This window comes from Melanerpes formicivorus, unplaced genomic scaffold, assembly GCF_026170545.1.
Source record: "Melanerpes formicivorus ecotype bairdi unplaced genomic scaffold, bMelFor1.0.p_v2 SCAF_1, whole genome shotgun sequence".
NCBI lineage: Eukaryota > Metazoa > Chordata > Aves > Piciformes > Picidae > Melanerpes > Melanerpes formicivorus.
Window position 1 is genome coordinate 64,644,646 of NW_027142353.1, and position 15,008 is coordinate 64,659,653.

The 15,008-nt window shown below is 49.7% G+C and overlaps 1 protein-coding gene across 1 annotated transcript in view; it reads right to left on the minus strand.

Moving 5' to 3' along the window:
• AMOTL1 (angiomotin like 1) overlaps nt 1-15,008 on the minus strand; it is an 87,993-nt gene that overhangs the window by 28,379 nt on the left and 44,606 nt on the right. Inside the window, exons 6-7 of the mRNA XM_068148735.1 lie at nt 5,139-5,427; nt 4,774-4,828 (exon numbers count right to left, since the gene is read on the minus strand). Coding sequence (XP_068004836.1) covers nt 4,774-4,828; nt 5,139-5,427 — 344 coding nt within the window. The remainder of the gene's footprint in view (nt 1-4,773; nt 4,829-5,138; nt 5,428-15,008) is intronic.

A 15,008-nucleotide genomic window follows, 5' to 3' on the forward strand; every position in this document is an offset into this window, starting at 1 on the left:
GACAGGAGAACAATCCAAGGCACAGTTTTGCTGCTCACATCCATCCACCCATCCAACTCTTTCTTAATAAATTAATGTCATGTTAACTTATTACAGCTTTGCCGGAATCATTGCTGCAGGAATGATCAACACCAGTGTGGGCATCTGCTCCTGCATGCCTGGCCCTTGTGTTTGTGGAAAAAAAGCTTGATAATGTTCACAGGCTGGAAAACCATGAGAGATATATATAGCCTCCCACATACCTTTCTAAATCTGGGGCTTTTTTAGCCTCTTGAATCATGGATTTGCCATTTGTGAAGCCAGGGTGCAAACCCATGGCTCCTCTCCAGGGCTTGTTAAGCTTTAGGTATAATTTGCCAGCTGTCATACTTGCAGAGCAGAACCTCAAGGGGTGCTGGAACTGTCACTGTAGTGTCTGTCTAGGAACCTGCAGTCAGGTTCCAACAGCCTAGAGGCCGAGGGAGCTGGGGTTGCTTAGCCTGGAGAAGAGGAGGTGCAGGGGAGACCTTATTGCTCTCCACAGCTACCTGAAGGGAGGCTGTAGCCAGGTGGGGGTTGGTCTCTTCTCCCAAGCAACCAGCACCAGAACAAGAGGACACAGTCTCAAGCTGTGCCAGGCGAAGTTTAGGCTGGATGCTAGGAAGAAGTTCTTCCCAGAAGCCTTTGGAATGTGCTGGCCAGGGAGGTGGTGGAGTCATTGAATAGTGTGGCCAGGAGGAGCAGGGAGGTCATTCTGCCCCTGTACACTGCACTGGTTAGGCCACACCTGGAGTCCTGTGTCCAGTTCTGGGCCCCTCAGTTTAGGAAGGAGGTTGACTTGCTGGAGTGAAGGTCCTTGAACACATCCAGAAGAGGCTAACAAAGCTGGGAAAAAGGCTGGAAGGAATGTACTGTAAGGAGCAGCTGAAAACAGTTTGGAGAACAGGAGGCCAAGGGGGCACCTCATTGCTCTCTAGAGCTTCCTGAGGGGAGGAAGTAGAGAGGGAGGTGCTGAACTACTCTCCTTGGTATCCAGTGATAGGATGCATGAGGGTAGAATCATAGAATCAATAAGTTGGGAAAGAACTCAAAGATCATCAAGTCCAACCTATCACCCAACACCTCATGGCTAATTTGTGGTGTCTTGGTGCATTGTCCCTGGCTTGCTTCAGGGCAACAAGCTGAGAGCCCTAACTAGCACTGCATCCCTCTGCCCCTGCGGACACTGTGTGTCACAGGCAGGCATGAGATTATTAACCCCTTCCCCTTCAAATCTTCAGCCTACCTCACATTGCTCTCCTATCAAATATTCCCCCTACCTCACATTGCTCTCCTTGACTATGTAAGCAGATTGAGTTTCTCTCTCCTTGACAGAAATGTTTGGCTTAGAAAAAGGAATTTTTAAAGTGTTTTTCTGAATGCTTAACTACATGATCCACCCAGACACTGTGCCCAGTTGGATACCCAACACCAGCCAGTTCCTCCACCTCCCCTCTCACAGGGATAGCTGATATCTTCAAGGTGCCTGCTCCAAAGCACTCCTACTCCATGAAGCAGATTTGCCAGCACAGCCCAAGAGCCCTGCCCAATGCTGCTGGTTACCACAAGGCCTCTGCTCTGCCTATTATCTGCTATGACCATGCAAGTCTCCTCTTGCCCTGGAGGCAAAGACTTGCTGCAAAAAAAAGCAAGGGACCTCCACCAGCACTGAACAGTCACAACTTGTGTTGGTGTTTCTCACCAGCTCTGGGATTTCTTTTGTCTTCTTCAATGGAGGGGAAAAAAGAGCTCAACCCTTTCTTGCCTGGCAGCTCTGGGAGCCAACCCACTCAAACAACCCCCACACAACTGGACTGGGAAGACCCAGCCAAACCTGGCAATTACACTTCAGCAAGCTAACACCACCCAACAAAGCAACAAAAAAAAGAGAGAAATTAATGCTTTGGTTTTCCTCAAAGAGCTCAAAATTGAATGTGTGCAACCCTTCTTTTCCCCCCAACTCTTTTTAGATAATAAAACCTGACAACTCATCAAACAGCACAGGGATTAATCACCACCTTGTACCTCTCTGCAAAAAGTTTGTTCAGACATGACTGAGAGCTTGACAGCCCTGAGGGCTGATCTGTTCATGTAAACACCCTGGCAGCCCTTCACATCAAGCTCATTTTCTCTCATTTCTTCTATTCATATTGTTTGTCTAGTGATGGGAGGGTGGCCCTATGTGGAATGAAATTGTTATGCACAGACAAAATAAAGTACTCCTCATGACCCTTCCACTTGCAACAAGAGGGAAGAGTGTTTCACACCCAGAATATGTAATTTAACTCACTGGCATGTTTCTGGAGGTGACCTTCAGCTGAAATTGTGGGAACAGAGGTAGGACCTAACCTATCATACAACTGCCAGGGTTGGAAGGGACCTCAAGGATCATCTAGTTACAACCCCCCTGACATGGGCAGGGACACCTCACACTAGATCAGAGCCACATCCAACCTGGCCTTAAAAACTTCCAGGGATGGAGCTTCCACCACCTCCCTGGGCAACCTGTTCCAGTCTCTCACCACCCTGATGGTGAAGAACTTCTTCCTAACAACCAATCTGAATTTACCCATTTCTAGTTTTGCTCCATTCCCCTTAGTCCTATCATTACCTGACATCCTAAAAAGTCCCTCATCAGCTTTCTTGTAGTCCCCCTTAAGACACTGGAAGGTCACAATAAGGTCTCCTGAGACTCTTGAATGTGTCCAGAGAAGGGCAATGAGGCTGGGGAGAGGCCTTGAGCACAAGCCCTAAGAAGAGAGGCTGAGGGAGATGGGGTTGCTTAGCCTGAAGAAGAGGCTCAGGGGAGACCTCATTGCTGTCTACAACTACCTGAAGGGAGGTTGTAGCCAGGAGGGGGTTGGTCTCTTCTCCCAGGCAACCAGCACCAGAACAAGAGGACGCAGTCTCAAGCCGCACCAGGGGAAGTTTAGGCTGGAGGTGAGGAGAAAGTTCTTCACAGAGAGAGTTGTTTGGCATTGGAATGTGCTGCCCAGGGAGGAGGTGGAGTCACCGTCCCTGGAGGTGTTCAAGAGGTGATTGGACATGGCAGTTGGAGCCATGGTTTAGTCATGAGGTGTTGGGTGATGGGTTGGACTTGATGATCTTTGAGGTCTTTTCCAACCTTATTGATTCTATGATTCCTCAAAGCCTTCTCTTCTCCAGACTGGAGAGCCCCCAACTCCCTCAGTCTGCCCTCGTGGGAGAGGTGCTCCAAGCCCTCTAATGATCCTCATGGCACTTCTCTGGACACGCTGATGGTTAGATCCTTGTGTTCACACAGGACCACAGTATCACAGTATCACTAAGGTTGGAAAGGACCTCGAGGATCATTGAGTCCAACCTATCAACACAGACCTCATGACTAGACCATGGCACCAAGTGCCACATCCGATCCCCTCCTGAACGCCTCCAGGGACAGTGACTCCGCCACCTCCCTGGGCAGCACATTCCAATGATGAACGACTCGCTCAGTGAAGAACTTCCTCCTCACCTTGAGTCTAAACCTCCCCTGGTGCAGCTTGAGACTGTGTCCCCTAACACAGGACAGCACAGACTGGGAGGGCTCCTGTGCATTAAGGATGTTTTGCTGAAGGCGGAACGCGCTTCAGCACGTGCTGCGCTCTAATGCTCCGCTCCCACCCCCCCAGAGGCGAGGGGCCTGCAGCCCACGCTCTGTTGACTGAAGCAAGACTGCAGTCCGTGCTTGAATACCTTTCTGTTAGCGTCTGATGCAAGCGACTCGCGGGGCATCCAAGATAAAGAGAGAGCCTTTTCCAAGAGTGTAGAAGGAAATGGGAATATTTTTAGGGGCACTGCACTCCAATACCTTTGACTGAACAACGCAGCTCTTGTAAAATTAACAGCCGGAACGTTTCTTTCTGCCTGTGAAGGCCACAGGGCACTCAGCCTTAAAATCTTCCCAGCCATCTTCACTAACAGTTAACATTGCTGCAGACATTTCTCTGCTAAGCTGAAGAAATTCTGTTGAGTAAACTCAACACATCTGGTTGCAGAAGAGGAGGCTGAAAAGGCAACAGAAGCCACAAGACAACTGGTCTTTTTCCTCACCCGTTTGAACAAACTGTCAGAGATTGCTCCCAAAGCTGAGACTGGGACAGGGTGTCTCAGAGCTGCCTCTTCTCCTCTGAAGGGTGTCTCCAACAACTCCCTGATCCCATACAGCACAGGAAAAAATTGAGCTTCTATTTAGACTCCTAAAATCAGGTAAAAAGACCTGCAACATAAGCCCATTTATGTATACCCGGTGGGAAGACATAAATGAAATAGCAGTGTAGGAACTGATTTGGTGTGGGCCCTTGGAAGCCAAAGGTGGCAGATCTGGGGAACATCTCTGCTTTGCCTTCAGTGAGCTCTCATTTTTAAGGAACCCCTGCTTTATTTGATTTGACTTTTCATCTTGTCACCCCAGGCAGTACACAAGACATCACCCTTCTCCACTGAAAACACCAGCCTGCACGTAGAAGAGAGGGGGCAGGATCAGTCTGCAAAAAGAGGTTTTGAGCAAAATCTATCAAATGGTTCCTTCAGATTAGGAGGCAGGGCTTTTTGAACCAACATGTTCAAAGGGGATCTTAGAGTGGGCACAAAAAGCCTCCAAGACAATGAACACATTGCCAAACAATGGCAACCTCACTGATGGCTGCTGCCCTTCCATAGAGAGCCATGTAAGTGTGTTGTAGTGGACAACACCACTCAGGACAGATGCAGCCATCCTCTTCAAAAGCTTCTCACCCGCAGTTCTACTGACTGTGCAGATGGTGCAGAACACAGCTGCACCAGGAGCAGGCTGCCCACAAGAGGTTTCCAAGGAGGAGTCCAGTGAGGCCAGCAACGAAGGATGGAAGGGGAAAGTCCCCAGCTGAGAGACATGTGATGGGCTGCCCCACTTCATCCTAAAGGCTGGAGCCCACAGACTATCAGGCACAGGATTACACTTCTGGGAGACCACCATGGAAAGGCAATGGTTCGACATGGCCATCTAATAATGCATCCCTACTGCAGCGACGTGGCTTACAAAGAACAGCTTGGAGGACCCAAAATGCAGAAGCAACAAGGTGGCTGCCCTGCCCAGGCCCCACGCCCAACTTTCCACTTACCTTCTGCAGTTTGTCTGCCTTCTCGTAATAGCCCTCCAGCTCCTGCCGCAGCACGTGGTTCTCCTCGGAGAGCATCTCCACCATCTGCTGTGCCCGCTCCACGATGGCGAAGGCATCGGGGGTTAGCTGCTGGCCTGGCAAGGTGGGTGTCAGGGGCTGGGCAGCAGCGGGGGCTGGCAGCGGGGACATGGCGCCGGGGAGAAGAGGGCCGGGGCCGGCGGCGGCCTGTGAGGACATTGGGCTGTGCTGCTGGACTGGTGGCGGCGGGAAGGGCGGCTGGCATTGTCGGCTGCAGGGAAGCACACACAGGGGAGGCGTTAGAGCCATGTGCCCTTGAGACGCGCACAGGAACTTTCACCTAATGACTGCACGGCTTATTAATGGGGTTATAACTGCAGGGTGGCGATTCTGCTCCTTAGTCACTCCTGGAGACCAACAATCATAAGTAGGACTGGGGAAAGCATCTCCTTGCCCGCTCTCGACAGTGATGCATACATCTGGCACGAATGGATAAAGGAAGCATTGACTGGAAACCGGCATTTTTGCCTAGGTGCACAGCTAATATTTCAGCAGGCAGCTCGCTTCAAATAGGCCCCCCTTGCCACAAACCCCACCACTGGGAAGGGTAAGCCGGCAAGCTCGAGGGAAACACAAGGGATGCATTACTCACCCTTCAAACACCGCTCCCTGCCTGGAGCGAGACCGGCTGAGCGGCACAACTGGGAGGCAAGAGGAAGTGATGTGAGCGGAGCAGCGTCCCCGAGCGGCTGCAGCGAGCGGCAAGGGAAGGGCCGCTGCGGAGCGGCTGGAGGCACAGCCCCGGTCAGTCACGGCCAGTCACAAAAGCCATCTTCCAGCGGGAGACCTCATTGTGTCACTCCCTGACTAACGGCATCCATCACCCACCAGCCTTGTGTCGGGGAAGGGTAAGAGAGCTGGCGGCAGACTTGCTCGTGGGTTAGGCTTTCAGGGGCGGGTGGCTCCTTAATCCACCCGAGCCACAATTTGCCACGGCTGAAGGATAACCCAGGAGGATGTTTTAGCAGTGAGGGGAACCCTGCAGCTGGTGGCCAGGCGGGGCTGGAGTCCCCCACCTCTGTCCTGCATTTCAGCTCTGCAAACTGGAACAGAGAGACCGCCCCTGTTTCAAAAGGGGGAAAATTCAGGCAGGGAGCAGGTCAAAGCCTGTCTGCACCAGACCCTTCTTCATCCTTCCACCCACTGCACAGGCAGCGTCACAGCCTCGGCCAGGGTGAGCAACCCCACGCAGAGCCTCGCTGTGCATAGGCTGAGTCACTCCTAAGCCCAGATGCCAAAGTTGTGAAAGTTCTACACCCCACTTGTCTAAGAGACACAGCCCAGACCACGCAGGACATCTGTGTCAGCGCCCAGTTCGGCTGGAAAATAAGCTGGCTGCAGGACTCCATCTGAAGTCTGCAATCAAGCACCTTCTAGAAGCTGTCTTTTAGTTTAACCACAAGCTATTGGGCTTGCCGTAGCTACCATTGCCTTTATTTCTGTACCCTCAGTTTAGGAAAGATGTTGAGCTGCTGGAAGGTGTCCAGAGAAGGGCAACAAAGCTGGGGAGGGGTCTGGAGCACAGCCCTGTGAGGAGAGGCTGAGGGAGCTGGGGTTGTGCAGCCTGGAGAAGAGGAGGCTCAGGGAAGACCTTCTTGCTCTCTACAACTACCTGAAGGGAGGTTGTAGCCAGGAGGGGGTTGGTCTCTTCTCCCAGGCACCCAGCACCAGAACAAGAGGACACAGTCTAAAGCTGCACCAGGGGAGGTTTAGGCTGGATGTTAGGAAGAGATTCTTCATAGAAAGAGAGATTGGCCATTGGAATGTGCTGCCCAGGAAGGTGGTGGAGTCCCCATCACTGGAGGTGTTTAGGAAGAGACTGGATGGGGTGCTTGGTGCCATGGTTTAGTTGATTAGATGGTGTTGGGTGATAGGATGGACTCAATGGTCTTGAAGGTATTTTCCACCCTGGTTAATTCTACTCTATTCTACACGAGGCAGAAGACTTACCAAAGAGATGTATCTACCCCATTTTGCCTCAAAGATCTGCAAATACTGCTTTTTAGACATGAGTTTGTGCTATATAAACACATCATAAATATGATTACTATTGTCTTCAGCACCTACACAGCTTCTTAAAGCAGGGTTTTAAAAAACTCTCACTGGCCTAATTCTACTGACAACAACTTCACCACTGCCTTCAACTGCAGCAGAACAAGAGGGAAAAGTGAAGGTAATTTTAAAGCCCTATCCCCAAAGCAAACAGCGCTGCCCTAACAAGCTTGTTCATACCAAGCCAGACAACATCATGGGCAATCAGCAATCCAACCTTACCATAGAATCAATAAGGTTGGAAAAGACCTCAGAGATCATCAAGTCCTACCTATCACCCAACACCTCAGGACTCACTAAAACATGGCATTAAGTGCCCCATCCAGTCTCTTCCTAAACACCTCCAGGGATGGTGACTCCACCACCTCCCTGGGCAGCACATTCCAATGGCCAAGCTCTCTTTCTGTGAAGAACTTCTTCCTAACATCCAGCCTAAACTTCCCCTGGTGCAGCCTGAGACGGTGTCTTCTTGTTCTGGTGCTGGTTGCCTGGGAGAAGAGACCAACCCCCTCCTGTCTACACCTCCCTTCAGGGAGTTGTAGAGAACTATAAGGTCTCTCCTGAGCCTCCTCTTCTCCAGGCTAAACCACCCCAGCTCCCTCAGCCTCTCCTCACAGGGCTTGTGCTCAAGACCTCTCCCCAGCCTCGTTGCCCTTCTCTGGACATGTTCAAGAGTCTCAATGTCCTTCTTAAATTGAGGAGGGGCCCAGAACTGCCCTGCAGTAGCAGCCATACAGCAGAGTCTCAATAGCTCAGGCCACAGGAGAGGTTCTCTAAAGAGCTTCCCAGCTGGGAAACCCAACACTGCATCTCTCAAAGCGCATCTGTCCAACATAATGAACACATTTCTGACTTTCCTCTTACTTGCTTAATCTGTCCCAATTTAATTCTGATTAAGCCTACTGCAGTCCCTCCAAGTGTATATGCAATAAAACCATCAGGGCGATTCAGGCTAACGAATCAGCGTCTGCCGGAGCGGGAGCGTTACGACATCAGCTTAGCTCACATCCAACTGCTCACATAAAGCTCCCCAGAAACAGAGCAATCAGGATTACCCTGAGCTCCTTCAGACTTAGCAGAGAATGACATTCTCAAAATGCTTCTAGTGTATTTTAAATGTTGATTGTCCTCTGCATTAGAGCAGGTTAAAAATCTCCCAGCCAAACACGTCTTCATCGAAACCCATCCTTCTTAAAAGCTTGCAGCTGGGGAACATTAAGAGTATTGGACATCTCCACACTGGAAGGGTTGAACAAGGGAATGGACATGGCACTTGAAGCCATGGTTTAGTAGTCATGAGGTGTTGCCTGACAAACCTGGTGGCCTTCTATGACAAGGTCACAACATTAATAGATGAGAGGCGAGCAACTGATGTCGTTTACTTGGACCTGAGTAAAGCCTTCGACAGTGTCCAGCACCACATCCAGAGGGACCTGGACAGGCTGGAGAGGTGGGCACAAGCCAACCTCATGAGGTTCAATAAGACCAAGGGCAGGGTCCTGTATCTGGGTCAAGGCAAACCCAGGCACAAATACAGGCTGGGCAGTGACTGGCTGGAAAGCAGCCCTGAAGAGAGAGACTTGGGGGTGCTGGTGGACAAGAAGCTCAACAGGAGCTCTCAGTGTGCACTTGCAGCCCACAAAGCCAATCAGATCCTGGGCTGCATCAGGAGAAGTGTGGCCAGCAGGGCAAGGGAGGTGATCCTCCCCCTCTACTCAGCTCTGGTCAGACCCCACCTGGAGTACTGCCTCTAGGTCTGGAGCCCCTATTACAAGAGGGATATGCAGGTGCTGGAAGGTGTCCAGAGAAGGGCCACAAGGATGAGCAGAGGGCTGGAGCACCTCTCCCATGAGGACAGACTGAAGGAGTTGGGACTGTTCAGTCTGGAGAAGAGAAGGCTCTGAGGTGACCTAATTGTGGCCTTCCAGTATCTGAAGGGGGCCTACAGGAAGGCTGGGGAGGGACTGCTCAGGATCTCAGGGAGTGATAGGACTAGGGGGAATGGAATGAAGCTGGAGGTGGGGAGATTCAGGCTGGAGGTGAGGAGGAAGTTCTTCACCATGAGGGTGGTGAAGCCCTGGAATGGGTTGTCCAGGGAGGTGGTTGAGCCCCCATCTCTGGAGGTGTTTAAGCCCAGGCTGGCTGAGGCTCTGGCCAGGCTGATCGAGTGTGAGGTGTCCCTGGGATTGGAACTAGATGATCCTTGTGGTCCCTTCCAACCCTGACTGATACTATGATACTAGGTTGGACTTGATGATCTCTGAGATCTTTTCCAACCTTACAGAGTCTATGGTTCTATGATTACAGCCACATTTCTATTGAGGATGTTATTTTTTTGTTGACATTATTGTAGAAGGTAGGGTTCCTATATAGTTCAGCAATGCACTGCAAAGAAAAGAGAAAGAAACCCAAGGAGATGAGCTTTTAGAATGGGAAGCCCCACATAAGCACTGAGCCTTTCAAGGCCTATCATGCTAGGGTCACCAGGCTGCATTAAGTGATGTATAGCTTGTGATACATGGAATCATTTGCTATATATAGCTTGCAATAGAGTGTCTTTGGGAAAACATGTGACCACAGAATCAATAAAGTTGGAAAAGACCTCAGAGATCATCAAGTCCAACCTATCACCCAACACCTCAGGACTAACTAAACCATGGTACCAAGTGCCACCTCCATTCCCTTTTTGAACACCTCCAGGGACAGTGACTCCACCACCTCCCTGGGCAGCACATTCCAATGGCCAATCTCTCTTTCTGGGAAGAACTTTCTCCTCACCTCCAGCCTAAACATCCCCTGGCACAGCTTGAGACTGTGTCCTCTTGTTCTGGTGCTGGCTGCCTGGCAGAAGAGACCAACCCCCACCTGGCTACAACCTCCTTTCAGGGAGTTGTAGATAGCACTAAGGTCTCCCGAGCCTCCTCTTCTCCAGGCTAAACAACCCCAGCTCCCTCAGCCTCTCCTCACAGGGCTGTGCTCCAAACCCCTCTCCAGCTTTGTTGCCCTTCTCTGGACTCGTTCCAGCAACTCAACCTCCTTCCTAAACTGAGGGGCTCAGAACTGGACACAGGACTCAAGGTGTGGCCTAACCAGTGCTGAGTACAGGGCACAATGACTTCCCTGCTCCTGCTGGCCACACTGTTCCTGATGCAGGCCAGGATGCCATTGGCCTTCTTGGCCACCTGGGCACACTGCAGGCTCATGTTCAGCCTACTGTCAACTAGTACCCCCAGGTCCCTTTCTGCCTGGCTACTCTCCAGCCACTCTGACCCCAGCCTACAGTCAATCATGGAGGAACCTTTTGCTTCTCATTTAATCCATGCATTTTGAAAGATGGCATGCAAATGTAGAGTTAATCTGGACTGCTTTTAAAGCTATCCCATTTTTTTCATGTGCCTTGTAAAATTCCACCCTGTGTGGATGTGGAAGCCTATATTTATCTGCTGGAATAGTCTGTGGCTTCTCTGGTCATTTGTGTATAAACTGCCCCCACCACCACTGCTGTTTTGAGACAACCTGTTGATATTTACTCATTCAACCACATGTCTGTGGCTGCTGAGGGGACTACAAGGAGCTTCTTTTACTCCCTGAGACGCCCCAGGCAGTCAGGCAGCCACACTGGCAACAGTGGCCAAGCCAAGGGATGTCACACCCAAGCTGACTTCTGGTGTTTCTCTGTGAGGATGATAGCCCCAGGCATGAACATGGGTTGCAGGCTGTGCTTCCCACTGAGGTGGATGCTGGTGGCTCTGCAGAAGAGCTTTGGATCCTTTCCTTCTGGTCCAGTCTGCCTGTCATTAAAATCAATGAGACATGAAGCCACTCCCACAGTCTGCAGGAGGCCCATGTCTTTTCTCCTTACCCTTCTGTGCTGTTATCCCAACCACTTCCTCTAGAAGTGCAGAGGTTGAAGAAGGCACGTCTGCCTTTGCTGAAAAGCACTGGGCTACAGAGTACTTGAGTGCATATCCCTGTGGGGATACTGGTTGATAGGAGGCTGAATGTGAGCCAGCAGTGTGCACAGGTGGCTAAGGAGGCCAATGGCATCCTGGCCTGCATCAGGAACAGTGTGGCCAGCAGGAGCAGGGAGGTCATTCTGCCCCTGTACACTGCACTGGTTAGGCCACACCTTGAGTCCTGTGTCCACTTCTGGACCCTTCAATATAAGGAGCATATTGAGACACTTGAACATGTCCAGAGAAGGGCAAAAAGGCTGGGGAGGGGTCTGGAGCACAGCCCTGTGAGGAGAGGCTGAGGGAGCTGGGGTTGTGCAGCCTGGAGAAGAGGAGGCTCAGGGGAGACCTTCTTGCTCTCTACAACTACCTGAAGGGAGGTTGTAGCCAGGTGGGGGGTAGTCTCTTCTCCCAGGCACCAAGCACCAGAACAAGGGGACACAGTCTCAAGCTGCACCAGGGGAGGTTTAGGCTGCATGTTAGGAAGAAATTCTTCATAGAAAGGGAGATTTGCCATTGGAATGTGCTGCCCAGGGAGGTGGTGGAGTCACCATCCCTGGAGGTGTTTAGGTAGAGACTGGATGGGGTGCTTGGTGCCATGGTTTAGTTGATTAGATGGTGTTGGGTGATAGGTTGGACTCGATGATATCAAAAGTCTTTTCCAACTTGGTTAATTCTATTCTATTCTATTCTATTCTATTCTATTCTATTCTATTCTATTCTATTCTATTCTATTCTATTCTATTCTACTCTATTCTATGCTATTCTATTGTATTCTATGCTATTCTATTCTATTCCATTCCATTCCATTCCATCCCATCCCATTCCCTTCAATGAGCAGGGCTGTTCCCAATCCAAGGCTTCATTTGCATTATATATCTTTTTTTATCAATGGTGCAGAGAAAGCAATCATCCTGGATAAAAGACAGCAGGATCTGACAAGGGCCACTAGGAGCAAAGCAGAGGATTGATTACATTGAGTGATCTGGAGCACTGCTTAAGCAGGGCACAGAGAAACAATAGGGACTCGAGCAGGTCCAAGGAATAAATACAGCAATCTCCAGTGAGAGGGTGGGAAATCCTACCCTGGGCTGCTGACTACCCTCACATGCCTGACTGGGTAATGAGCTGGGTGGCAAGCTCCTGGGGTGCCAATACCTGAAACAGCAAGTGTTAATAAGCTACATCAACGAGGAATATTGAGTTGCATTGCAGAGGTGATATCTGATTAGCCTCTGTTCAGCTGGTGCTCAGGTCAGCTTTCCACAGTGAAAAAAAAAGAGGGGGGAGGAGGGAGTTCACAAGAGTGAAATAATTACAGGGCTTCAGGCTCCATCTGTTCCATGCATTAAAGGACCAACAGCACAGGTCTCCTCACTCTATCTGACAGAAGTATTTTCAAATCCCACTTGGTAACTAGAAAATACTGGCTGAAACCAAGAGGCAGACCTGTGCCAGAAAAGGGCAATTAGCTAGTGGAACAAGCCTGTAAAGGCCATGATGGATTGTCCAGACAGAGAATTCTATAATCACCAGGACTGAATGTTTCACAAACTGGAATCAATACACAGCACTGTGTGAAAAGACTAAATTAGATTATTTCCAAGCTGGTTTACCTGAGGAGCTGCAGTTCTGAATATCCATCTAAGGAAAGTTAGCAAAGACAACATTCAGGAATAGCTGCACCTCTAGGAAAGGAAAGATTTACTAGAGGTTATTACACTTGGCCGACTTAAAGCATTCAGAAGTCATGAGTCAGGACCCCAGGCATCATGCAATAGACTCAAAACTACTGGTGTTTTAAAACAGGGACAAATATTGGGTCCTTTTTATTTGCCTTCTAGCTTTTTGGCCTTTGCAGCTTCAGAGTTCAAGCTCTGCTCTGCAACCACCATGTCCATAAAGCAGAGGTCATTAAGGCTGAGACTCTAGGATATATTCAGGACAGGATCAAATACCTTGGGAATGGAACAGATTGGAATGGAATGGAATGGAGTGGAGTGGAGTGGAATGGAATGGAATGGAATGGAATGGAATGGAATGGAATGGAATGGAATGGAATGGAATGGAATAGAATAGAATAGAATAGAATAGAATAGAATAGAATAGAATAGAATAGAATAGAATAGAATAGAATTGAATTGAATTAACCAGGTTGGAAGAGACCTTTGAGATCATCGAGTCCAACCTATCACCCAACACCATCTAATCAACTAAACCATGGCACCAAGCACCTCATCCATTCTCTTCCTAAACACCTCCAGTGATGGTGACTCCACCACCTCCCTGAGCAGCACATTCCAATGGCCAGTTACTCTTTCTGTGAAGAACTTCTTCCTAACCTCCAGCCTAAACCTCCCCTGGTGCAGCTTGAGACTGTGTCCTCTTGTTCTGGTGCTGGTTGCCTGGGAGAAGAGACAGGGAAGTTGTGAGGTTTCACCACAGTGATTGTAAAGGCAATGCTCCCTTTGAAACCAGCCACATGCCAAAGGAAACTTAAACCAAAAAAGCAAGTTAAGCAGCAGCTGCAGTTATCTCACCTCTTTCAACAGCTCCCTGCCAGCATTTCTGGGTTTCCAGCCACATTTCCTTCATCACAGAAGGACTAAGTGTGGGGACTGGGGCACTGGTAATCCTACAGGTCTTCTCCATCCCTGACATGTGTGGATGTTTCCTCTGTACCAATGCAGCCTTGTGCTTCTCTCTTTTCTAGAAGGGAGAAGCCTTTGCATAGTCCCTGTCAAAAGCACACCAGAGCTGAAGAGCTGAGGAACATATATGGGCAGGACAGAAGGAAGGAGATGCTACCATATACAAGATTCCCTTCTGACCATGAGCAAAGCTCTTTCCATTGGTTTCTTTTATCAAACCAAACCCTCACAAAGAGATGGAAGATGGAATTTCTCACCTCACTTGCTCCTCTAACAGGGAATTGGCCCATGCTGCCAGTGTGCAAAGCTGCACCAAAGTCAAAGGGTTTCTCAGCATTAACCTTGCTGACCAGGCACCTGGACTAGGTTTTAAAGTCGGTCCCAAAGGGCTTCCCACTCAACATCAGGGCCACTCCTGGTTAGCTGCAGCAGGGCCACAGTGCCCAGGTCCACTTAGGCAGACTCAGCAGAACAGAATCTGTGGGTATTGAATCAGCAGTTTCCAAGAGTAATACAAACCCCTACAACCAGCTCCTTTTCTGTGGGGGTGAATCTGCTTGGTGCCAGAGATGTTTGTCAGCATCACGAATGGCTGTGGTAGAGCATGGCCCTAGCTCAATCCCATTGCCCTGGAGTTCCCACAGCTGTTTCTTAGCACAAAACAGATTCTCACTGAGCTCTTCAAGACATCATCTCCCTCTGAAAGAATTGCACAAACTCCACACAGTGGTAGAGTGGCAATCAAAACACACATGTAGTTGGAGGCAGGCCAGCAGCATTCAGAGCAGGTCTCTCTGCCTGCCACAACTGTCTTGCAAGCTCATCAGAGCCATGCTTGGAGTTGTCCCTGTCTTGGCATGGAACCTATTACTTTCACAAAACCAGAAAGGCAAAGCATTCAACCCCTGGTTTCATCATGCCTTACACATTTCAGAAAGGAAGAGCCAGGTGAGCTGCACCATCTTTTTTTCTATGCAAGTGCTGTGGCAAAGTAAGTGCACACAACTTAAAGTCAACATTTTAGGGTCAGAAAAGACCTAATGAGGCAGCTCACATCATGAAAACAACCCACCATCACACCAGACACCACTAGCCTTCAGAATAGAATAGAATAGAATAGAATAGGAATAGGAATA